The sequence below is a fragment of the Natator depressus genome, chromosome 25 (genome assembly GCF_965152275.1).
Source record: "Natator depressus isolate rNatDep1 chromosome 25, rNatDep2.hap1, whole genome shotgun sequence".
NCBI lineage: Eukaryota > Metazoa > Chordata > Testudines > Cheloniidae > Natator > Natator depressus.
This window is the reverse complement of record NC_134258.1, coordinates 2,014,662-2,041,207: the sequence shown is the minus strand read 5'-3', so window position 1 is coordinate 2,041,207 and position 26,546 is coordinate 2,014,662. Positions and strand designations below refer to the sequence as shown.

Genomic DNA, 26,546 nt, shown 5'->3' with positions numbered 1-26,546 from the left:
GGGGAATTTATCAATGAGTTGAGACTCCTCGGGAATGGTTTTCTCTCAACTCATTCAATATTTTTATCAATGACTTGGAAGAAAATATAAAACGATTTCTGCTAAAGTTTGCTGATCACACAAATGGGGGGTGGTAAATACTGATAGGGACAGGTTACTGAGACAGAGCAATGGGATATCTTAGTAAATTGGCCACAGTCAAACAACACTGATTTTTAATACAGCCAAATGCACAGCCAGACATTTAGGAACAAAGAAATAGGTCATTCTTAGAGGACAGCAGACTGTAGTCTGGAAAGCAGTGACTCTGAAAAGAACTTAGAGGTCATGGTGGAAACCTACTCAGCAGGAGCTCCCATTGCGCTCTTGTGGCTATAAGAGCTGAAATGATTCTTCGATGTGAAAACAGGACTAGGGAGGTGATATTACATCTGTATACAGCATTTATGAGACCACGACTAGAATACTGTGTGACGTTTCGGTGTCCATACTTTAAAAGGGATATTAAAAAATTGGAGAGGGTTCAGAGAAGAGCTACAAAAACAATTCAAGGTCTGGAAAACCTGCCTTACAGTGAGATACTAAAGGTACTCAATCTTTTTAATCTATTAAAGATTAAGATATGATTTGAGCATGACCTATGATTACCTACAGAAGGAGATACTAGATATCTTTGAGAGGCTCGTTGATCTAGCAGAAAAAGGCATAACAACATCCAATGGCTAAAAGTTGAAGCTAGACCAATTCAAATTGGAAATAAGATGCAAAGAGGTAAATGTATCACCACCTGGAGTCTTTACACTGAGGTTGGATGTGTATTTCTAAAAGCTACGCTCTAGTCCAACCACCAGTCACTGGGCCAGATAGCGTCAGGGACACACTAGGGAGTTCTCTCCCCTGCAAGAACTCTCTGAGTCTGGCCTATGTTATGTACGATGTCAGACTAAATGATCAGACTGGTTTCTTCTGGCCTTAAAACCTCGGAGCAGGTGGCTGGGGGCAGCACAGGTTCAGTGAATTGCCCAGGCAGCCTCTGCCAGCTGGGCTCTTCAGTCATAGTTGCAAGCTGTGCTGCCCTCATCACAGAGACTGCACTTTAGCTTGATGGAGAAAATGATCGAAGGGTTAAAATGATGGGAGAACACTGGACTGCTCTCGTCAGCCACCTGGAGTCAGCCAGCAACACTCTGCTGAAGGACCCTCCTGAGTTTGCTCTCACACCAGGCTGCAATGTTGGGCAGCTCCTTAGACCTTCAGTCGTCTCACCAGTGGAAGTGACTGCAGCCTGGTCTCCTCCTCTCCTTACAGACCCAGGACGTGCTGCTCTTCCTGATACTCTCACAGGGCTGGCAGGGGCAGAAAGGTTCTCCTCGCACCTTTCATTTCCCCCACATCACAGCCTAGACTGACTGACCTGAAAATGGATCCTCTCATGGCCAGGCAGTTTGTGGGGTGCCTGGCCCATTTGAGCCCCCTGCTGGGCTGCACGGTACAGGAGATGAAGGTTTAATGGGATTAGGTTAATGTCGAAGTCTCCTTTGAAAATCGGTGTCTATAATTTATTCTAATCCAATGTAAGGAGCGTGAGAGGGCTCCTAATTATCCAGAATACACAGGAGCTAATTACAAGCAATTTGAGTAGCTTTTAGTTAATTGGCAGGAGGAAACTGTTCAGATTCTTTCCTTCCTCTGCACACTTCCCCATTGCCAAGGCCAGGGCTGTTTGTAAAACAGAACAGTGTAGGTCTGGGACTGCTCAGAGCCTACACACCAAGAAAGGGAAATGTCCAGATGGGCCTCTGCTCCAACACATTCCCCTGCCTCCCTCTCCCCCATTCCTACTGCTTCCCCACTGCTGCTCCCTCTCCCCTGATTCCTCCTTCCTCTCCTGCCTCCTCCGCTCCGTGTCTGTGTGTGTTATGGGGCATTATCCATGTTGTCGCAGTTCAAGCATATTTTGTATGTGAGTGTATATTTGTAAAAACTAAAAAATGACAAAGGTACTGGATCCTGGTGGGGTCAGTCCTGAGAAGGCCCCCTAACTGCGCAGCTGAATTGTCTCTCGGCAGTAATGCACTTTGCCTCTTTTCACAGGACACGCAGACAGGTGTGTTTGGCATGCGGTTATTCACACAGAACATGGGAGAGAAGAACACTGAGGCACATAAAAGCCCATCTTTAGCCTTTCTAGGTTCTGGCTCTTACAAGGCCATATTCTGGCTTTGGATACACATGGGCTCCCACTGGAGTCCTTAGGAGCTGCAAACGCTCCCCAGTCACAGACTATGGCCCGCAGTGTTTATTAAAAAGCTGCAAAACATTCTGGAGGTAGTTAATTTCCACACAACCACTGTTTAAAATACCTTTAATTTATAAAATAGCCTTCTCTCATTTACATATAGTACAGACAGTCTGGCAGAGGGTGGGCACGGCAGGACAAGGTGCTATTTGCACTCTCCCCTCCCTGGAAGCTCCAATCCCTCACTCCCCGAAGTCTCTAATAACTCCCACATTTACACTTCTGGATGGCGAAGACGGTGCGGATGTTGCCACTGCGGCTCTTGAATGTGTGTGTGTTGTACTGGTGAGGGACACAATGGCTGGAGGCACCTTCCGCCCAAACCAGGCATTTCTCTCCATTCTGCGAATCCCTTCAGTTAAAAAACAAAAGCATTGATTACCAAGATGCACAGAAGATGTAGCACTCTCAGTCTGACCAGGGATCTGGGTTCATAGCTCACATCCTCTGACAAAGTTGGGCTCACAACTCATGTCTGGTCTCTGAAGCAAGCCTGGGTGCACAATTATTATTTGTATTGTGGTAATGCCCAGCTCTCATACAGAGCTTTTCATCAGTAGATCTCACAGCCAATTACAAGGGAAGTATCATTTCCCCACATTTTACAGATGGGGAAACTGAGTCACAGAGAAGTGAATTTACTGGTTCAAGGTCACTCAGCTGACTAACAACAGATTCAGGAATAGAACCAGGTCTTCTGAGTCCCAGTCTAGTGCTTTTTCCACTAGGCTACACTGTCTCTCTGCCCAGGAGCCCCCATCATGGACCAGGACCCTATTGTGTTAGGTGCTGTACAAACACAGAATAAAAAGTGGTTCCTACCCCAAAGAGCTTACAGTCTTCAGTATGTACAGAGACACTGCAAAGAGGACAAAGCAATAGTAACAGTACAAAGAAACTATTTTTAAACACCCAGAGAAAGCATTAGCAAACTGCACAGAAGACTCTAGACAGTGGGGGTGGAGAGTGGTTAGGCTGCTCTCAGCCCAGAAGTGGAAAGATGCACTTGGAGCATCTGCCAGTTTAGATTCTGTTTGATGCTCTCTCACAGGCTCCTTGGTTGAGCCATTTCATCTTTCTGTGCCTCAATTTCCCCATCTGTAAAATGGGAATCATTTATTTATTGTTGCTTATTTGTTTCCGTTTGTGCTTATCAGAACTCCCTAGGCATGGTGCAAAACTAAAACAAACTGTAGCCAAATACATGTCAACAGGCAGCGAAAGACAGCGGTTCTCATCCCCAGACAAGTTCTGACCGCACCAAACCTCAAAACAAGCAACACCACTTCCCATTTCCCAAACCTCACCCACCCACCCACCCAGACAAGGCCTAGAACAACAGGTGAGTTTGCAGCATGTCAAAAAGATGATCAAATCCAGGCTCTGATACATCAAGGGAGAAAGTGAATGTGAAAACCAAAGACTGTCACCAAGAACACCCTGTTACCAGCCCTCTCTCATTTAAACCAGCTGTAGATTTGGGATGCCTGCAGAGGGACATCTATGGAGAGCAGTTTAAGGGGGAAAGATTCCACGGGGATGGCACCTCACCATGCCATGACTTCTATGGGCAAAGAAGGCAATTTCGGCCACAGATAGCAGGGCCATCATTGCCATAGTGTCTTCAATAAGATCCTGGCTAGCTTTGGTGTCCAACAAGAAGGATGTTGCTAAATTGGAGAGGGTTCAGAGAAGAGTCACAAGAACAATGAAATGATTAGAAAATCTGCTTTATAGTGTTAGTCTCAAGGAGAAAGGTATAACATGATCCAGTGGCTGGAAATTGAAGCCAGGCAAATTCAGACTGAAAATAAGGTATACATGTTTAATGGTGAGAGTAATTAACCATTGGAACAATTTATCAAGTATCGTGGTGTATTCTCCATCACTGACAATTTTTAAACCAAGACTGGATGCTTTTCTAAATGATATGATCTAGAATTATTTGGGAGAAGTTCTATGGCCTGTGGTCAGACTAGATGATCACAGTGCTCCCTTCTGGCTTTAGAATCTATTAAATACGTGTGCATTTGGCTGTCTGATAGAACAAGAAAGCTTGCAAGTTCTTTGTCCAGATTCTTATAGTGCACCCACTGATGTAGAAACAGTGTCCAAGTTATAAAACTCACACTTGGATTGCCATCTTCAGAGTCTATGCTTGATTCCCTTTGCTCGGCTCTCATGACATTACTAGAAATATCAAAGTGGGATGTGAATTTGCGAAAGACCAAGTGAACTCAGTGCAAAATACCCTACCAAACTCTGAGACAGGAGCCCAACGGTACCAGCTGGCAATGGAATGAAAATGACAGACTCCTTGGAGGCAGCTTGGATGCTGACTTTACACTTGTTCAATTGAATTCAGGTCGATGGAGATACACAGATATAAGTTTGTGCAGAATTTGTCCTTCATTCTGTAAGGAAGCTGCATTTTTAGAGGATTTTTGCTAACCCTACTGTAAGGGGAGGGGCTGTGTGTGAACAGCTGTGCTTACCTAAGCAGGCAATGATTCCCTGAGGTGCAGCTCCCCAAGCACCGTCCTACATCAATTTCCTGAAAAGATTTGCAAAACAAAGACATTAAAATCACTTGCAAGGCCCTGCCGATAAACGCCCGAAGGGACACAGCATTCCAGCTACTTGGCAGTAAGTCTTGCTTGTGGGATAGTGCTGTGTGCGGATACTGTCTACATGCAAGGGGTTATTTTAACCTATCTTTAACTGATGAATCGTATTAACTCTGGTAAAGGATGCAGCTTTCATTGTGTCAGAAGTACTTTAAAGTCACATTAAACATTTGACTTAATTCTTTTGCCCAAGAAAATAAAATGAATTACTTTATAACTTAGTTTGGGATTGCAGAGTAATCCATGGCAGTGAAGTAAGACCTCACCAATACACAGATATTGTACCAGTGTAACTATTTCAATTAGATGTGTGACTTTTTAATGAAGTAAACCATAGTATAACCCATAGTGTGGGCCCAGTTATGTTGGTATAAATTTGCTTACACCATTATAACTAATTGCCCTTGACTGTATAGGAATAGCGATACCTGTACAGAGCACCCTTAAGCCAGTTTAACTTGCGTCCACGCAAAAGTGGGAATTGTGCGGCTTGTAGTTAAAGCAGTACACCTTTTGTGTCTGGACGAACCCTAAGACTCTTTTAGAGCCGCATGCAGTTGACTAACCGTCAGTCGCTCCTCACTGTCCCCAGCAGAGTTGTGTATGATTTCATAATAGTATTCCACATAGGAAACTCGATAGCAGGTTTCTTTCATTTCACAGTTTTCCAGAGTTTGAACCACCTCAACACCACTTGGGCTTTTGATCAGAACACAATCGAACTTTACAGGTGCACAGAAGAGTCCTCCTGAAAGAGAACGAGAGTGAGAACGAGAGTGTAATTTCATGTGGGACCCCGTCCTGAGGCCTTTGCATGTGCAGCATTCCTGCTGGGCATTGTCAGCGTGAGTTCTGCGTACAGAGCAGCTGCAGAATCAGGCCTAAATCAAAGTACAACACGGAAAGTGCTCACTTTCTAGGTTAGGAGCTGGTCTCTCAGTTAGCAAGCCCTGGGCACACTTCTTATTGCCAACTTGAGTCACTGTTTTGATTGTTATGTTGCTGCCTTGGTGATTTCACTGCGTGTGGCAGTGATATTATGCTAGATGCAGACATCCTGCACCCAACAGACATACTTTCCTTCTCCAGGGGCCAAATCCCAAAGTCCACTCTTCAAAATCAGTTCGAGTTATGCCTGAGGAAGAGCTGCCAGACTTATACCCAATGAATATTTAATAATTTTTTAAACATATTAATGGCTGAGCTACCAACAGGTCTAGGGAGGAAGAGAATTTACTTTTACATGGTTCTTACATTGTGCAGGAAGCCAAAGCCCTTTGCAAAGGAAAGTATTGTCCTCAGAGCTACTTTGAGGCGTTGGGTGGTAAAGTAGCATATTGTGATGTTCAATTTTTCTGGATCGCCTTTTGGATTTGATTAGCTCCTCTCCTCATGATCCCCTGCCTGAGCTAGCAGACATCACTGTGGTCTGACGTCTGCTTCACACTTTCACTTTGGATCTTAGTGTTGAATACTTCCTGCCCTTCCATAAATTTTCACTATTATTTTCACTCAGGTCTGACAGACACTGGCTCATTGAGATGATGAATGTTCTCTGATATTCCTCCATTGCACAGCATTACGGTTTATGAGCTGTACATTTTCATGCTGTGTTTTTGATAAAGCCAAGGGTTGATATCTATTCCAGGCAATTGATGAAGGGAGTCAATATATAAATGTCTGGAAACTGGTAAAGGCACGTATTATTGGCGTGATCATTACGGGGATTCAAGAGGGCTCCGTATTCAATGGGCTCCGTGCTGTGACCTACACTAATGAACCCTTTCATCAGCACTCTTGTTCAGCGGTTTTTAAAAGTTACCGTGGACTCACTTCTTACACTAAAGCTTCTCCCATGGACTCTTAACCATCCAGCCTCCCAGTCCTGATCCCATCCCTACTTTGAGGCAAGTACATGTCCAGACAATGGCTAGCTCCAGTAAACTTGGGAGGAGGAGATTGCTCCTTGAGACAGACAACCCAAAAGGATGGTGTAAGGGTGGGACCATGGCCCACACCAGCCAGTAGAACTGATGCAGTTCTGTGCATACTAAACCCTACTAAAGGGCATGACATTCCCCCTCTCTGGTTTTCCAAGGGATTTCAGCATTACTATCCTCGAGTCCCCCTGCCAAACAAGATCTGTGGTTTCAAAGCCACAATGTAGCTGTGTGAAAAGACAATATATTAAGCCAGGAATCCAGTCTGGTCTGTGTAACCCCTCTAAGAAGCCAAGATGATACTGAACTCATTAATAGGGTCAGCCACTAGGCTACACCTCCCCTTTTGTCTTGGTGCCCTGGGTGTGGCACTTTATTTGTATTGGCAGTGACTCTCCCCTTGTTTCTCTAATCGCTCTGCAGCTGGGTACTGTCTTCCTGCATGTCTCATACTCATCCAGTTCTAGTGTCCAAAAAACTGATCGCAGCGGAATTTACCCCAAAGACAGACACACAGCAGCCACAGGGAAAGCGGGTGAAGAGGTAGTCGTTTCAGTTTAGTTGGTCAAAACCACAACATCAGCAACTCAAACCCTAGGTGAGTTCCGGAGTGGTTTAGAGCCAGCAGAAAGAATCATCCCTGACAGAAGACCAACAGATGCTTCATTATTAGAAGCGGCTTTGCAAACCACCTGGCAGTGCTCTGTGGAAAACAGCACAAGAACCACTGTCCTAGAAGGAGGTGTAAATTCAACAATGGTCCAGTTTGCAGATGATGCCAGCACTGGATGGGGAGCAAACAACCAGGGCAGAAATAAACTACAAAATGTCCTGAAGGGATTAGTACAGGAGACTGAGACACGGCGAGATTCAGCACTTATAGGAGGTTTCAGAGTAGCAGCCGTGTTAGTCTGTATTCGCAAAAAGAAAAGGAGTACTTGTGGCACCTTAGAGACTAACCAATTTATTTGAGCATGAGCTTTCGTGAGCTACAGCTCACTTCCTTATAGGAGGAAGCTCTATGTCCAAGGAGTGGAAACAAAATGGAGAGATTGAAAGCAGGACCTTGGGGTGCCAGGTCATGGGCTCACACACTGGTTTCCTCATCCTGAGTGTGGCTACTGTGATATGAAATAACCCTCATCAGCAACAACATTCTTAAAGCAAACTACATTTATTTAAAATAGCAAAGTGACTGACTTGAAGGGTACACACAGTCTGTCCAATATGGCTCTTTGTTAATGCATTAGTTGAGCATAAGAACAGATGTTCTTCTCTAACCTTCTCAGCCCCCTTTCTCCTGTGAGGTAGGTAAATAAGGATGAAGATCCCTGTTTTACAGGTGGAGGAGGGTGGCTAGTGATACAGCTAATAAGAATCAGACCCAGGAGTCAAACTCTGGTTCTCTGGCTTGTAGGTTGAGCTCCCCCCCAGCCCTTCAGGCAAGTCATTCAGCTTTTGTGACTGCTGTAAAGAGGGTGTGAGAATACTTTGTGCTTTTCCAGCTGTGCATCTCCAGGCACTTGACAACACAGGAAAGGTGTCATTGGCCTAAATGTTCGAAACTGACCAGCGATCAGGTGCCCAGCAGCAGATGCCTAGAAGGGGCCAGACTTCCAGAGGGTGGGTGCTCAGCACTGTCTGGAAACTGGGCTCCCTCAAGGTGTCTCAATTTCGGCATCCCAATAATCCCTGGTTATTTCTGAAAACTGAGAACTATTGGGGGATTTTCAGATCTGCCTCTAGGATTCTGAGGCCCAATTCATCCAATGGGAACTGGGTGTCCACGTCCTTTGTGCAACTTTGAAAATCTCAGCCCAGCCATTATTGTCACTTTACAGATGAGAGACAGAGAAAGAGAAGCAATTTGAGCTGACACAGGAAGTCAGATGCCAAGCCAGGAACAGAACCAGATCTCCAGCGTCCCACCCCTGGGCTTTAACCACTAGATTCTTCCTCACATATCTTACTGCAAAAAGCAAAGGAGGACTTGTGGCACCTTAGAGACTAACCAATTTATTTGAGCATGAGCTTTCGTGAGCTACAGCTCACTTCATCGGAACAAAAGATATTTTAAGTAGAGAGACTCTGCTACGCTCAGCATCCCACACCACATTCCTCCAACCACACATGGAATATCCTGAGGGAAAGAAAAGCCTCCACTGAGCTTGGAGACAGAGGGCCTAATTCTTCCACCCTTACACCTGTGTAATTTGCATATACAATACTTCCACTCACTTTAGTTCTTGGTTGGCTGTGTCCTCCTACTGGATCTCACACATGCTGTCTGGCTGGAGGAGGCCAAACTCACTACACATGCCCGCTCTGTTCCGGGAGTCTGAACAGCACCTTTCACACCCAGAGGTCCCTGTGTTCCTTGTTATCATACCATTGGCTTTGGACCAGATTTTTTAAGGCATCTAGGCATTGCCAAACTCAGCATTGCAGTGCCTAGCTGATTTAGGCACCCAAGCAAGTCTATGGGATTTAGGCACCTAATGAATTCAGCCTATGGGGTTTAGGCACTTGGGAATCTAATTCCCATTTGCCGTTAATAAGATTTAGGCCCCCCAGAGTACTAAAATCACTTTTCAAAATGAGTTTTAGGTTCCTAAATTACTAGGCATCACAACGCTGAGCGCAGCAATGCCAATATACCTTTAAAAATCTGGGCCTTTCTTGTCTAAGTCTCTCCGGACTTATTTCTGTGCTGCTGCTGTTTGCATATCCCATACTTGGAGAGTGGGTTTTTGTCCCTCTCTAGTGGCTGGTCCACATAAGATATTTATTAGTAGAGCTGGTCAAAAACCTTCTGATGGAAGAGTTTTTCCACAGAAAATACCGATTTGACAAAACTGAAAGGTTCCATGGAATCCTATCAATTTCAACAAAATTTTCAACAGGAAGTTATTGTAATAATTTGTTTAGACTTTATCATTTCAACTTAGATGCTATATTATGTTATAAGTTATAACATGACCAAAAAGTCAAAACGATAAAGTTTGAATGAAACTTTTCAACCTCATTGAAATGAAATGTTTCAAGAAAATAGTTTTGATGTGTCTGAAACATTTTTTGCAATTTTTGTTTTACGGTAAATTTTGAAAATGCAACTTTTCATTCCAAGTGAGGATGAAAGGACATTTTGAAATGTTAGAATTCCCTGCAGAATGGACACTCCGGTTCCTGAGCAGCTCTGCTCATGTGTCTGCGGCTGCTCACAGCTGCTGGACTGGACTGGTTTAAGTCCAGCAGCAGAAAGTCAGGGTTTTAGCACTGAAGGTTACAAGTTCAAAGCTGGAGGTCACTCCAGATAAAGTATCAGGCCCGAATGGGGGCGGGGGGGCAATGGGGGCAATTGCCCAGGTGCCCGGGCGATTTAAAAGGGCCCGGGGCCCCCAGCCGGTCTGCTGCTATGGTTGCGGTGGCAGCTGGGAGCCCCAGACCCTTTTAAATTGCCCGAGCAGAAGCGGCAGGTTGGCGGGCTGGGGAAGTTGGTGGCTGCTCTGTGCTGCCCCTGCAAGGAAACGCCTCCTCTCCGCCACAGGAACCAGCCCCAGGCAGGGAGGGCTGGGTGCGGCCCCGTGGGATGGGACTGCTCTGTGCTCCCAAGCTTCAGGTGTTCTGCCCTCTAGGACTGTTCTGGGTGGGGGGATCCCTGCTCTGCACTGGCTCAGCAGGGCTGATGAGTGCGGCCAGGGGGCAGGTCACGGGGGAGTGGGTCTCTGGGGGGTCTGTGTGGGGTTCTTGGCTGTGAGGGGGTGTGGGACACTGGGCAGTGGGGGAGGTTTGTGTGTGTTGGGAAGTTGAGGTGGGGCTGTGGGAGCGCTGGGCAGGGACGGTGGCATGCAGGGTGCTGGGCTGCTGTGATGGGCTGTAGGCCGGGGGGGGGGGGACTTGGCATAGGGAGGAGGCTGGGCATAGGCGGGTTTTGGGAGGTGGGGCTGTGTGGCATAGCACGAGCCCGCCCCAGAGGGGAAGGGGCTTGCTAGCAGCACAAGGTTGGGCAGACCACTGTACATCTGGCAGCTGTCGGTTTGTAAATAGTGCCCTCGCACTGGGCTGGGCAGAGTGGGGCCACCCCTGCCATGCCATGCCCCATTGCCGGCCCCTCGCTCTGGGTACCGACCTCCCCCCAACATGCTCCACTGCCCCCATGGGAGCCCACAAATATATTTGGCACCAGACCCACAAAAAATCAATCCGGCCCTGACTCCAGGGTCATCCCTAGCCATTCTGGTGCCCTACACAGCCCCCCCAGGGAGGGGGGGGGGCTGGGGGGGGCCCCAGGCCTCCATACGCCAGGGGGGAGGGTCACAGGATCTATGCCGGCGCTCCCACTTTTGTGCCTGCACCCTGTGTTTAGGCTGGTACAATAAAGAGTCCCACCACCTTCTTCAGTGGTTTCACCTTTGTGTCTTTATTTACAGAGTTCTTGTGCAGTCCCAATTCCCCCAACAACAATCACACCAGACCCCTCCCAGGGTCTTCTGGCCCTTGAGGTTCCTTCCAGTGGATAAGGAGACAGAGAAACAGCCCTCCTGTCTCCTCCCCAACCATCCCTTCACTGGGGTTTTCCCAGGGCTTTTATAGCCCTCCCACTCTTTAGCCCAGCTGTTCCCACTGGGCCCTGCTTGTTGCTCTGAGCTAGCCCTCATTAGGGCTTACAGCTGGGTCCCTGCTGCATACCCATGTCTCTCTACCTGGCCTTTTGACCAGAGAGCCGTCTGCAGCCAGCATTTTGGCAGGGCTTTAAAGGGGGTTTTACCCCTGCCCTGCCATAGGGTGGTTGGTCCCAGGCCTCTGCAGGGGGGCAGGAGCAGGCTCGGGGGCAGGGGGAAACCACACCCCAGCATGAGCCAGCGGAGCGGAGCAGGTTGGGGCCGGGTCGCTCCACTTCCTGCCGCCCAGTGAGTGCAGGGGAGGCCCTACCCCTGCTTCAGTCCTCACGGGAAGGGGTGGAGTGGGAGTGGGGGTGGGGCTGGGGTGGAGCAGGGGCGGGGGCATGGGGAAGAGGCAAAGCAGGGGCTAGAGCAGCATGCAGCTGTGTAGGGCACCAGGAAATGTGGTGCCCCAAATTTCCTGGTGCCCTACGCAGCTGCGTACTTTGCGTATGGGTAGGTACGGCCCTGCCTGTCTCCTAGGTGCGTGCCGGGTGGTACTGGCAATGGTGAAGGCAGCCGGGCGGGCACATCCCTTTCCAGGGGGCCCATTGACTGCTCTGCCCTGGGGCTCGGAATTGCTGTCCGCAGGCCTGTAAAGTACGATGTAAACTGCACCCCTTTTATTTCAATGTGATGTTAACTTTGAAACCTAACTAGCAACTGTTTCACTGCTGGTTATTCTAGCAGAATCAGTCACCTACTGTGCTTATCCCACTAGCCCAGACCAGCCTCTACTGATGTCTATACTGCACTTTCATGGAACCCTCTGTCGCTCGGAGATGTGAAAAAACACACCCCAGAGCGACAAAAGTTTTAACGATGGAAAGCGCCGATGCGGACAGCACTTCACTGGCAGGAGACGCTCTCCCAGCGATGACTCTACCGCCCGCCGTTAGAGGTGGTTTTACTTGGTTGCCAGGAGAGCTCTCTCCCAGTGACAAAGAGCGGCTACACTGCGTACCTTGCAGCGGTGCAGCTGCCCCGTTGTAAGGTGTGCAGTGTAGACATAGCCTTAGTCCCTTCTCAGGCACCATGAACCCCACTGGTCATAACCTCTGTCCTCCTTGAATCTGCCTCCCGCAGGTAAGCTTCCACAAAGCAAGTTCTGCATTTTGAATCCGAATCCTTCCTGTGTTGTCAAACATCACTTAGGGCACCGAGTCACTTTATTCTGGAATAATTGTGTGCTCACAAAGCAGGCTAACTATTCCAGAATAAATTCTGGAACAGAATGTCTCCACTGCCAGTTATTTCAGAACAATTTATTCCACAAAGCTCTTCTGGTCAATTTCCCCCAGTAGACAAGCCCCTAGGATTGTTAACCTCTTTTCTGCAGCTGTTCTAAAGTGAGGGTTTCCAGGATCTTTTTCACAGTAATCCTTACTCCCATATACTTACGCCTGATCATAGTGCATTTAGTGCATATTTCCCAGACAAGTTCATTGCTACTATCCCAATTATTTGGTATTTGTCTCCAGTTAAATGCATTAGCCACCTACTGCCCACCCCTTTGCAAGCTGGGTGCACTGTTCATTGCTGTTTGCTCAGCCTCCACTTTCAATATCATCTGCAAACTTAGGCTTTGTCCACACTAGCGCTTTTGTCAGTCAGGAAAAAAACACACCCCGACCAACGTAAGTTTCACCGAAAAACATGCCAGTGTGGGCAGCGCTACGTTGGTGGGAGATGCTCTCCTGCCAGAAGAGTACTGCCACTTGAAGGGAGTGGTGTAGTTATGTTGGCAGAAGAGCTGTCTCCTGCCGGCTACCCGGGAGACCTCTCAGCGGTGCAGCTGTGCTCACTGTAATGTCTCATCTGGCGGGTGGCCCCTCTAACTGTTCCGCATTCCTTTAGAACTCCATGTAAATTATCTTCAGATGAAAGGCGCATATTGTTATCAGTCCTCATGTCAACTCACAGAGGCAGAAAATTATCATCAAACCCATTTTACAGAAGAGGGCATTCAGGCAGAGGGAGGTCAAGTGGTTGCACTACAGGTCAACAGCAGAGGTGGGACTAGAACCCAGGAGTCCTCAGCATCAAGCCCCATACCTAATCCATACACCCTGCTGCCTCAGTGCAAGGGACTTGCATTAAATGCCAGAACATATGAACTACCCTCCTGTCTAACCAATAGTCAGACATAGCTTTAAGTAGCATAAGGGAGTTTTTTAGATTTCACCTGTCATTCTCAGGTTGCAATAGTAGCATTTGAGGTGCTGATCCCAACCCTGAGATATGACAAGGAGTAACCCCTTCCCCGTGTTCACCTCAGCTCATCAACTCCTCTCGCCCACCCCGTAAGATGAAGAGAGAAAAGTTCCTCCTCTTTTTCCATACCTCTTGCATGGGCTGGATTGGAGCACTTTCCAACATCCACAGTGAACTCCAACGGGGTGTCCGGAAAGAAGGTTTTCAGGGATGGCAGCCGGAGACACTCCTCTGGGCTTGCATTACACTGGCAGGCCTCAATCACTTCCACTTCCTGAACCCCTTCAAACAGCAGCACCCGCTCCACGTGAACTCTAGTGGGTTCACAACGGGAATCCAAAGGGCAGGAACGTTCTGCTCCAGTCGACAGAGGCAGCTCCATCTGCCTGTCCTGCAACTGCACAGAACAGTCACAAGGCAGCAGGTATATTTAAAAAAAGCAGGGGAGGGAACAAAAAGGACCCGGGTAATTATAGACCAGTCAGCTTAACTTCAATACCTGGAAAGATACTGCAACAAATTATTAAACAATCAGTTTGTGAGCACCTAGAGGATAATAGGGTTTTAAGGCATAGTCAGCACTGAGATGTCACAAACAGGTCATACCAAACCAACCTGTTTTTCTTCTTTGTCAGGGTTACTAGTCTAGCAGATGGGGTGAAGTTGCAGACATGATTTGCCTTGACGTTACTAGAAAAGGAGGACTTGTGGCACCTTAGAGACTAACCAATTTATTTGAGCATAAGCTTTTGTGAGCTACAGCTCACTCACGAAAGCTTATGCTCAAATAAATTGGTTAGTCTCTAAGGTGCCACAAGTCCTCCTTTTCTTTTTGCGAATACAGACTAACACGGCTGTTACTCTGAAACTTGACGTTACTAAGGCTTTTGATGCACTCCCCCATGACATACTCATAAGCAAACTAGGGAAATGTGGTCTAAATTAAATTACTATAAGATGGATGCAAAACTGGTTGAAAAAACACATTCAACAAATAGTTATCAATGGTACGCTGTCAAACTGGGGGCATATATCTAGTGGTGTCCTGTAGGGCTGTGTCCTAGTTCAAGTACGATTCAATATTTTCATTAATGACTTGGAAAGTGGAGTGGAAAACATGCTTATGAATACTGCCCCTCCCTCTACAGGAATAACTATCCTGGTATAGATCACATTTATACCAGGATAACTGTGTCCACTCTAAGGGCTTGTACTGTTGTATTTATATGGGTATAGTTAAAATGCTGCAACCTTTGGGGAGACAAGTCCTGACCAGCACGGGCGCTTGCTAGTTGTTAATTAGGGTTCTTTGTCTCGGCTGAAGTGTCACAGGTCATTTTACACAAAGAGAGGGGAAGTATCCCTACTAAGGATCTGCTGGGAGAGCCCTGATGGCCAAGTAGAGAGAGGCCAACACCACAACAAATAATCTGATTCTGTGGCTGCCAATTTTACTGCCCCAGACAGGAAAATGCACCTGGCCTCTTCCCACCTGTGCAAACTGACAAGCTTAGGAAAGAAGTTTTTAATTACTGGGACCTAGAGTAGAGCAGATGTGGCCTAAAGTACCAGCATCAGTGCTAGGCTGCAAGGGTTGGGGGGATGTTAAGTGATCCCAAAGCAAGAGCTTAGCCACAGGTGGGTCTGGGTGGACCGTGGCCCACCCAGATTGGGGCCGGAGCCCCCCGAATCCACAAGCTGAGACTCCTGACCCTGTCTCAGTGTCCGTCAGCCCGGCCGTGTCCCTCTCCTACCGGTGCGGCGCACTGCTGCCCCCGTGTCCAGGTCCAGGGCTAGCCCCGCAGGGGGTGTGCCTCGCGGGGGCGGGTCTAGCGCTGGGGCCAGAGACCAGGGCAGCAGCGCGTGGCACCAGCAGGAGATGGATGCGCCATGTGGCTGGGCTGATGGACACTGACCCGGGGTCTGGAGGGGCAGCCTCATCTTCTGGTGCCTGCTGAGCAGTAAGGGCTGGTTAGAGGGGGTCTGGGCTCCCCCACCCACCTCCTGCCCCCCACCCCCAGGGCACTGGATCCTTCTTGCACCCCTGATCCTTCCTGCCCCCCTCCCATGGCCCCCCATCCCTCCTGCCCTTCCTGCCCCCTGTCATCGCCCACCCAAAAGCCGGGACCCACACAGTTTTCCTGTCCTAGCTATGCCACTGTCCCAAAGTCCATCAAACACCATCTAGTCAAGATATTATAATGTAGGAAATATTGCAGAATCATAGAAATATAGGACTGGAAGCAGCATTGCCAACCCCAAATGTTCAAGAATCATGAGATTGGCTTTAGAATCATGAGATCATGTACAAATAATAGATTTGCTGCTCTTTTTATTTGCCTTCTGCTTTTTGACTCTTTGGGAGGCACTGGGGTCACATATGGAAACTTTCTCCTCAGGCATGAGGGCTAGAAACATAGTTTTTCTTTAGGAATGAAGGCTGAAATCATCACATATCCACTTGACTCCTGGGACTGGGGCTTTAAGGAAAACAATAATGATCATGAGAGTTGGCAACACTGTTTCTAGTCCAGCCCCCTGCACTGAGGCAGGACTAAGTCCTATCTAGACCACCCCTGACAAGTGTTTGTCTAACCTGCGTATCTCCATATACAGTTGAGCTCTGGCTGTTTCTCTCTGACACCCAAGGAGAATTCTGGGCTGGCAGGACAATATGGTAGATTGGGGTCGGCAACCTATGGCATGTGTACCAAAGATGGCAGGCGAGCCGATTTTTAATGGCACGCTGCTGCCTGCCGGGTCCCAGCCGCCGACCCCACTCAGCCCGCTGCCGAATCCCGGCTGGGACTCCAGCAGGCAGCAGTGAGCCATTAAAAATCCCGCCCGCCCCGGCCCACTCTTCTCTCCCCCCCCCGCAGGGGCAGGGTGAAGAAGCTTGGTCCTGCCAGCTGCTGCTGCAGGGAAGGCAAGGTCCCCTCTCCCCCGCCTCTTCCCCAGCTTGCTGGGTTCCTCCCCTCCCCTTCTCCCTCCCGATCAGCTGATGGCCCTTGCGAGGGAGGCGGAGAAGTGGAGCCACAACGGGGCCTTGGGGAAGGGGGGTGGAATCAGGGCATATCCCCTCCAGCTCCCTGCCTTGAGCCGCTCTGGGCGGGGGTCTGGGAGCATCCCCACGACCCTAGCCCACACCCCCAGCCCCTTGCCCTGACCCCTGCACCCCCACACACACACACCCAGCCCTCTGCCCTGACCCCTGCACCCCTCCACACATACTCAGCCCCCCACACCCCATGCCCTGACCCCTGAACCCCCCTCACATGCTCCCAGCCCTCTGCCCTGACTCCTGCACCCTCCTCACACATCCCCAGCCCCCTGCTCTGACTCCTGCACCCCGCACACCCCATGCCCTGACTCTTGCACCCCCACATTCCCACCCCTACCCTGAGCACCAGATGGGAGCTCCTGCATGCCCCCCTCCGCACATTCCCACCTGCACCCCTCTCACCAAATGGGAGCTGCCCAGGTAAGCACTCCACACCCAAACCTCCTGCCCCAACCCTGAGCCTCCTCCCTCATTCTAGCTCCTGGCCAGACCCTGCACCCCAACCCCCAGCCTGCTCCTTCACCCCCAGCCCTGTGCTCAGTGCACTCCCACCCTCAGCTCAGTGCAGAGAGAGAGAGGAAGAGAATGGGCTAGAACCAGGGAGAAGGTAGGTACCCACTCTATGTGGGCAGGGCCGGGATCCCAGATCGGCAGCGAGCTGAGAGGGGCTGGCAGCCGGGACCCTGGCTGGCAGGAGCCAGCGGATGGAACCCCAGACCGGCAGCAGGCTGAGTGGCAGCGGGCTGAGCCGCTCAGCCCACTGCTGGTCTGGGGTCCAGGCCACCGGCCCCACTCAGCCCGCTGCCAGTCTGGGGTTCTGGCTGCCAGCCCCTTGCCAGCCGGGGTCCCGGCCGCAGGCCCCGCTCAGCCTGCTGCCGGCCTAGGTGAACGGAACCCCAGGCCGGCAGCGGGCTGAGTGGGCCGGCGGTGTAAGATCAACATTTTAATTTAATTTTAAATGAAGCTTCTTAAACATTTTGAAAACCTTGTTTACTTTACATACGACAGTAGCTTAGTTATATAATATAGCGACTTTTAGAGCGAGACCTTCTAAAAACCTTAAAATGTATCACTGGCATGCGAAACCTTAAATTAAAGTGAATAAAAGAAGATTCGGCACACCACTTCTGACAGGTTGCCGACCCCTGTGGTAGATGAGCAGTTTAGTATATTTCAGGTGATCTATTTAGGAGTATATAGAAAACCATAATGCATGACCTACTTCTGGATGTAACTGCTGCCATTGTGGTGATAGCAAAACATGGAAATGCACATTTCTCACCTTTTTAGTTCTAAGAAAGTCCAGCATAGAGGAATGTTTGGAAAACCCTGGAAATCCAGACTGATGTGAGTTTATGCTTTGGGATAAACAGTGGGACTTGCACATCCCAACATCCAGACTTACAGGACTGCCAGAGATGTCTGTGAACATAGGAAAGATGAAGTCAGAATCCCTACAGAATGCAAAAATTCTTACTATTTATTATTTGTATTGTGCTAGTGCCTAGGACTCCAGCCACGGACCAGGACCAGATTGTGCTAGGCACTGTACAAACACAGAACAAAAAGATGATCCATGCCTCAAAGAGCTGACAAACTGAAAGAACCCTCTGCTGCAGATGGTTGCCTAAATCTGCAAAGAACAAACACACACAAATCCACAAATAGAATGTGGTCATTTATTTTGACTGTAGTTCATGATGATTTACTTTGTAGTAGACTAGCAAATTCACTCTAGCATATTTTATAAAAAGCAATATGCGCTCAGTCACAGGAAATCACATGACAATGTCTCTGCCATCTAGTTTTTAAAGAGAAGTGGGGCGAAGACCACCAGTGTTTTGGTGAGAATCACTATATCTGCATATTAGCAAAGGGAGAATGTGAGAAGTTCTATTGTGGTTGAATTATTTAACCAAGATAGTCGGAGTGTCTGGGTAAACTCTCTAATTCATGGGCAAACAGAGCATTCAAGCTGGTCCTCACACCACCTGAGGAAGTCTCACACATTCAAGTTGGGCATTTCTTGCCTGTGAAACACCAGTGATTATCAGCTAATAATTGTTTCCCCTAGAAATACTTCAGAAAATTGGCTAGTTCTCTCCAGCAGCCTTGTCTATATTCAAAGTTGCTTCAGTTTCACTTTACATTAATTTAAAAATCAATTTCAATTAAATCAGTGGACATTTTTACTTCAGTTTAGATTAAATCTGTTCCCAGTTGATTTAGGCTGAACCACAATGGGCCTGCTTTAAACCAGAATAAGTGTCCACATAGAAATTTGCACCGGTTTAAAATCACACAATTAGGCCATGACTACACTAGCACTTATGTCAGCAGAACTTTTGTCGCTCAAGGGTGTCGCAAGCACTTGTGTGCACAGCGCTTTGTCAGCAGGAGAGCATCTCATTGAGCTGGTTTTATTGTCTCCACAGGAGAGCTCTCTCCCACCGCATAACTCACTACATGAGCGCTCTTCCAGTGGCACCCCCATCAGTACAGTACAGATTGTGAGTATTGACAGGGCCTTAGTTAACCTGCTGCAATGTTCTCCTGTAGCCAAGGCCTTGTGTGGACACTTAGGGCTTGTCTACACTACGCAGCTTTAAGTGACAAGGCTGTGTCAACTCTCTATCGGTATTTTGTCGGCACTTTTGCTGACAAAATACTTGCAGCTCCACGAGTGGCATAAGCTTTGTCGGCAGGAGAGTGCTCCTGCCAACAAAGCCACGTTCACACTGTCGCTTGCGTTGGCAAAACTTGTCTTTCGCGGGGGGCTTTTAAAAGTACCCGCAAAAGACAAAAGTTTTGGCGACAATGTCGCCTTGTAGACAAGCCCTTAGGCTATGTCTACACTACAGACCTGAGCTGGCGGGAGAGGGCTCTCCTGCCAGCTCCAATGAGCAGCGGTAGCTCTGTTGGCAGGAGAGCATCTCCCACTGACATAGCGCTGTCCACACCAGCGCTTTTGTCAGTGACACTTCTGTCAGTCAGGGATGTGTCTTTTCACACCCCTGACTGATAAAAGTTTTACCAACAAAAGTAGACATGACCTTAGTTCAGTTTAAACCAGGTTGATATCAATTCAGTTTAATTTGATAAGGAATCTACTTAAACTAAATTGATATACTCCGGGTTTAAATTGAAGGAGAGGTAGGTACACTGGAGGGCAGGGATAGGATACAGAGGGACCTAGACAAATTGGAGGATTGGGCCAAAAGAAATCTGATGAGGTTCAACAAGGACAAGTGCAGGGTCCTGCACTTAGGACGGAAGAATCCCATGCACCGCTACAGACTAGGGACCGAATGGTTCGGCAGCAGTTCTGCAGAAAAGGACCTGGGGTTACAGTGGACGAGAAGCTGGATATGAGTCAACAGTGTGCCCTTGTTGCGAAGAAGGCCAATGGCATTTGGGGCTGTATAAGTAGGGGCATTGCCAGCAGATTGAGGGACGTGATCATTCCCCTCTATTCGACATTGGTGAGGCCTCATCTGGAGTACTGTGTCCAGTTTTGGGCCCCACACTACAAGAAGGATGTGGAAAAATTGGAAAGAGTCCAGCGGAGGGCAAGAAAAATGATTAGGGGACTGGAACACATGACTTATGAGGAGAGGCTGGGGGAACTGGGATTGTTTAGTCTGCGGAAGAGAAGAATGAGGGGGGATTTGATAGCTGCTTTCAACTCCCTGAAAGGGGGTTCCAAAGAGGATGGCTCTAGACTGTTCTCAGTGGGAGCTGATGACAGAACAAGGAGTAGTGGTCTCAAGTTGCAGTGGGGGAGGTTTAGGTTGGATATTAGGAAAAACTTTTTCACTAGGAGGGTGGTGAAACACTGGAATGCGTTACCTAGGGAGGTGGTGGAATCTCCTTCCTTAGAAGTTTTTAAGGTCAGGCTTGACAAAGCCCTGGCTGGGATGATTTAGTTGGGGATTGGTCCTGCTTTGAGCAGGGGGTTGGACTAGATGACCTCCTGAGGTCCCTTCCAACCCTGATATTCTATGATTCTATGATTCTATGAATTAAGAGCATCCACACCGTGTTTTTCATCACTTTAAATCAATTGGTTTAAAATCACACCTTTAGTTAAACTGGTGTAAGTTTGAATACGAGGCCTCACTATAGAAAGCCTGGTGCTACCTCTAAATGAGTCACTAATATGAACATATTCTTAACAAGCATGACAGCATAATAAGACAATTACAATGACTGAGGCTTTCTGAGGTGTTTCGCACCGTGTCTGAGATCATGAGGGCTATATAAAAGTCACATGCTTAGCAAAGCAAAAGGGAGCAGGCAAGAACTCCAGAGCGGTCTAGATAAGCTACAGAAGGACATACTCTGCTTGTTGTTTCTAGACTTCTCTGTGCTATAAAAATGTAGAGGGGGTTTGGAAGCTATCATCTCCTCTATTCCCTTTTCCCTCATTCCTTGCCTGGCAATACACCATGAGAACTTCAGCTAAAAAGTACCTGCCACAGCTCCAAACTCCAAGCCATAGCAGAAAGTTTGTCTCAACTTGGATGTGATACTACTATGCACTTGGACAGCACTTTTGCCCAAGGACCTCAAGCATTGAGAGAGATTAATTCTCGCAGCCCTCCCTGTGGTAGAGATGATTGTTCTTGCTTTATGCCCTGGGAAACTGAGGCACATGTCACATTGAGCCATTGCAAAGCTGGGAAAAGTACTCTGTAGGTTCTAGTCCTGTTCATTAACCACTAAATATAACATTTACAGTCAAAATTGCATAGATGAAGCTGGTTTAGGAAGCCTCTACAACTGTATTTGGCTGGCTGCAAAAGGAACCAAGACTATATAGGGCCCTTCGTTTTTGGTTTTTATTTTATTTAATTTTCCCCTGGAATTTATCGGTGTTTATTACTCCAACAACTAAAACAGGTGACAATTGGTGGAAAAACTATTAATAATTTTTCTGGGTAAATATCAGAGTTTATTTTGGTGGACGGAAGGACGGGGGGAAAAGTATTCAGTAGATTAATGCTTTGATTAATGGAATTCAACGTGGTTTGCTGCAGAACTAAAAGAGAATTCAATACATGCCATCTCTGAGTTTAAGAAAACAATAGTTCTTTAATCCCCAAATAAAACTTTTCATTTGGATAAACATTTGACTGTTGTAGACTTAGAACTATTAGCCTATAAATATTTACATTTAATAATTGGGCCACACCATGTGAAGCACACACTCACCTTCATCCTTTTCTCCTGGTTTTTTTTTAAAACTTTTGAATACTTCCTAGTGTTCTGAAGTGAACTCTGATACAGATTTTTGTTTTCTTTCCATTTTAGTGTGTCAGCTCTTTAACTGTTAGCTGCTAGCTGCTTGAAATGTGTACATGGTGGGCATGAGAAGCATCAGTATGTTCAGATGTACATGTATGGAGGGGAAGGGGTGAGATAGCTCAGTGGTTTGAGCATTGGCCTGCTAAACCCAGGGTTGTGAATTCAATCCTTGAGGGGGCCATTTAGGGATCTTGTGCAAAAATTGGGGATTGGTCCTGCTTTGAGCAGGGGGTTGGACTAGATGACCTCTTGAGGTCCCTTCCAACCCTGATATTCTATGCACACTTATTTCAACGCTTGTGTGCCTGTTTGTTTATTATGTGTATCTTCTAGACTAGGGGTGGGCAAACTGTTGCCTGGGACCGCATCCGGCCCTCGAGTTCCTGCTTGGAAGCAGGGTCCAGAGCTTGCCCTGCTCCAGCACTCCAGCCAGGGAGCGGGGTCAGGGGCTTGCCCCGCTCCGCGTGGCTCCCAGAAGCAGCAGCATGTCCCCCCTCCGGCTCCTACTTGTAGGGGCAGCCAGGGGGCTTCGGACGCTGCACCCGCCCCAAGCGCCTGCGGACAGGGCAGCGTACAGAGCCGCCTGGCCGCGCCTCCACGTAGGAGCTGGAGGGGGGGACATGCTGCTGCTTCTGGGAGCTGCTTGAGGTAAGCGCCGCCCAGAGCCTGAGCCCCAGCCCTGATCCCCCACCCACCCTCTGAACCCCTCAGTCCCAGCCCAGAGCACCCTCTTGCACTCCCAACCCCTCATCCAGAGCCTGCACCCCCAGCTGGAGCCCTCACTCCCCTCTGCATCCCAACCCCCTGCCTAGGGTGACCAGATGACAAGAACAAAATATCGGGACACATGGGGGGGCCGCCACAGGCTCACCCCCCCCCCCACCAGGGTTGGCTCTAGGTTTTTTGCCCCCCCAAGCAAAAAAAAAAAAAAAAAAAAAGCCGGAGTGCCACCGAAGCAAAATATCGGGACAAATGGCATCCCGACCGTACATCGGTCAGGACACAGGACAAACAACTAAATATCGGGATTTTATCAGGACGTCTGGTCACCCTACCCCTGCCCCAGTCTGGAGACCCCTCCTGCACCCTGAACTCCTCATTTCTGGCCCCACCCCAGAGTCCGCACCCCCAGCCCGAGCCCACACCCCAACTCCCAATTTTGTGAGCATTCATGGCCCGCCATACAATTTCCATACCCAGATATGGTTCTCAGGCGAAAAAGTTTGCCCACCGCTGTTCTAGACTAATACAGAGCCTTACTTCAACAGGCAGCTTTGCATTTACACACAGACTAATGTATTATTGTAATACATACAGCTCTTGCAACGTATTGTATTTTCCTAATAAGAGTAGCTATTTTGTATATATTTGAATGATACAAAAATAGGGTGAAAATCGGACAAAAATGAAAATAATTGTTGTAAAACCCAGGATTTTTTTGTTAAAAATTGGTTTAAACTGAAAACAAAGGGGCTTAACGATGTACAACTTTCAGTAGTTACAGCCCTTTGACGGATTTCTTAATTTGCACTCACTGTGAAAAGAAGCGGCACATTGGTCCAGAAAAAGATGTAACCTCACCCAGCTTTCAGGGGAGCAGCCGTGTTAGTCTGTATCCGCGAGAAGAACGGGAGGACTTGTGGCACCTTAGAGACTAACCAATGTATTTGAGCGTAAGCTTTCGTGAGCTATTGTTTCTCTAATAGCCTGGGACCAACACAGCTTCAAGGACACAGCACTCCCAAGATTACTCCTGAAAATCAAGTCGTTCTGGTACAATACACCTCTGAGCTAATACAACTTTGAAAGGATGCAAACATTTGTCTTGAGAGAAAGTTCAATACATTTGGTACAGAAAATAAAGCTTGTTTGGTTCAGGAGAATGTATTGACCAATTAACTAATCTTCCCACTAATTAATATTTTGTGACATGTGCTTTTAGTACCTGGTTATGTAAGTGAACAGTAGCATTAGCCTTTCAAGGATCTTGCTAGGACTGCAGCATCCCAGAGGTTGATCAGGCAGCATGCCTTGGGGTGCCACCATTACATTTACTTACTTCAGACCTTAGCTCTTTGGGAATAAAATGACAGTGAAGTCTTGTGTGCATCCATAGAATGTCCAGAGGGATGCTGATGATGGAACAGGAGTGGGGATATTTAAAGGAATCAGGCTTCTCAGAGCCTGAAGGAGAAGTTCACTTACCGTGCCCAATATAGACAGAATGGCTCTGCCTCCTGCAGCAGCCCCTCTCTGCAAACAAGTTCCTTCCTTCACTCTTCCTGCTGATGGCTCCTGCACCTGCACTCACAAAACATAAAGCTCATCTGATCACCAGCTTCAAGCTTGAGCTGCCTTCCTTCTGTAGCTGGAAGGGGAGTTTGAGCTCCAAGCAGAAGGCATACAGACCTCATTTCTTTAACTTTATGATTTTGTTTTAAGGAATAAGCAGGATCAAAGCAGTTAAAAATGGAAATGACCCTTTAGATCTCCAAGACTACTCCACAGCAAGGATAGACTGTATATACTCTATCATTAATTACCATTAATTAATCCTTGATTCAGCCATCCCCATTCTCACTTTACTCAGCGGGGCAGAATCATGCCCCAGCTTATTGCTGATGTCTGACAATCACCTCAGCACTGTATAGAAGAGGGAGCAGACAAGTAGAGATGATCCAGTTCTCCAGGAAAGGATGCATCGGGTATTAAAATAATTCTACACTTGACCTTGGCACTTCCCCTGTTCATTCGCAAGTCCTTTACTCCTTAAAATCAGCACACAGAGCAGTAAAAACCATAGGGAGGAAAAGAGAAATGAGACTTACTGACAAGGCTGGGAATACAGAAAAAGCCACTGAGAAGCACGGTAGCCAGTGAAAGATCCCTCATAGCTGCACCCTTGAAGACACTGACTTGTCTCCAGTATTCCTATCTCAGATATTTATAGCTAGAGCTCCCTTAGCAGGGGAGAAGGCGCTTGCAACAGAGACAAATGGGTCTGTATATTACTGACATATGTTGCCAAGATTGGGATCTGAATAAACACCAAAGTGGCCTCAGCAGTAATGGAATCTCATCACCAACTTGTCTAGGGGAGCGGGTTCCAGCCACACTTCAAAGCCTTGCTTGGAAAGGGCAGGTTTTCCACCGCAGGATGGGGGATTTCTCCCCCTCAGGGGGCCTTTGTTCTCACCACCACTTTCAAACTAATTAAGCTCTCAGTAGCTTGGAGTCATTTTTAAGTTGTCTCATTTAAAAGAGACTCAAGTTCTTCAGCCTCATTCATTGCCTTTTCTCTGGAGATAACCATCTTTTGTTTCTTTTCAACACCAGACTATAGATTAACCCTAGCTCTTTGGTAAACAAATGCATCATGCAAGGCTCAGAGTCATAGGAGATCTGCAGAGCATTCCCTCTGGAGAGCAGCCCAAGGCAGGTATCTGGGCCTCCCTTTCTGCCTTTCTTTCTTTATCAGAGGGGTAGCGGTGACCAGACAGCAAGTGTGAAAAATCGGGACAGGGTGTGGGGGGTAATAAGAGCCTATATAAGAAAAAGACCCCAAAATCGGGACTGTCCCTATAAAATCGGGACATCTGGTCACCCTAGTCTGTATCCATAAAAACAATGAGGAGTCCAGTGGCCCCTTGAAGACTAACAGATCTGTTAGTCTTCAAGGGCCACCGGACTCCTCATTTTTTCTTTCTTTAACAAGTCTGAACCTTTCAACTGGGAAGAAGTTTCTTTCTTTCTTGCTCAGTAAAAACAAGCAGGCAAGTTCCTCCTTCCTGAGCTACAGAGGAGCAGAAGCACCATGGGCCCTTCCTACGTGCAGCAAGAAATTGTCTCTAGATTGTGCATTGGTTTCTGGGACTGCAATATAACTCCCTGAAGAGCTCTCACAGGCCTTGTCTAGACTAGGAAAACAGGTCCTTCTTTCAACTGAGGTAAAGCTAGTTCCACTGAGTTAACGTGATTGAGGCCACGAGCATAGCTGTCAGGGTCCCTCTTTCTTAGGTAGTTGAGAAAACTCATGGCTACAAGAAATTGGGCTGTCAGGCTCTGTATCTGTCAAAGGTCACTAGTGTGCGGAACTGTGGCAGGCCCGCAAGCACTGCAGTGTGGAAGAGGTTGCAGAGCACAGGGCACTGAGCAGAGAGGGCAGAGTCAGCACTGGGCACAGAGGAGAAGAAAGAGGGTGCAGGGATGAAAGCTCATGGCATAGGGCATGGAGCACAGACCAGGGCGAAAGTGGCACCGAGTTGGGGCACTAGTTGGGGAAGGAGGGGACAGAGTCTGGTGTGCACAACGACTCCGCTTGTTCTTTTTTTACCTTCTGGCTTCTATCAGGTTGGAAAATGAAATGACCGTCCCATACCGTCCCTGCTCCGAGTGCCTGAACACCTGGAGCATGTCCCACTGGCTGAAGTGAATCAT

The 26,546-nt window shown here is 47.9% G+C and overlaps 1 protein-coding gene across 1 annotated transcript; it reads right to left on the bottom strand.

Annotated features, from left to right (window-relative positions):
- Nucleotides 1-2,497: 2,497 nt before the first annotated feature.
- On the bottom strand, nucleotides 2,498-26,546 carry LOC141977964 (uncharacterized). Its single transcript, XM_074939800.1, has 8 exons — nucleotides 26,443-26,546; nucleotides 24,938-24,945; nucleotides 24,315-24,410; nucleotides 18,085-18,224; nucleotides 13,871-14,138; nucleotides 5,493-5,671; nucleotides 4,795-4,853; nucleotides 2,498-2,651 (listed from the first exon to the last, which is right to left on the bottom strand). The coding sequence occupies exons 1-8, from the start codon at nucleotides 26,544-26,546 to the stop codon at nucleotides 2,498-2,500; spliced, it is 1,008 nt and encodes a 335-aa protein (XP_074795901.1).

What these genes read in the sequence shown, in the direction of transcription:
- LOC141977964 (XM_074939800.1), bottom strand. Translation starts at nt 26,546, where the DNA reads ATGATTCACTTCAGCCAGTGGGACATGCTCCAGGTGTTCAGGCACTCG. An exon ending in TTCTGTCTATATTGGGCACG is followed by an intron (nt 18,225 to 24,314) that starts GTAAGTGAACTT and finishes CTATGTTCACAG; the next exon opens with ACATCTCTGGCAGTCCTGTA. An exon ending in ACAGTGAGGAGCGACTGACG is followed by an intron (nt 4,854 to 5,492) that starts GTTAGTCAACTG and finishes AAATCTTTTCAG; the next exon opens with GAAATTGATGTAGGACGGTG.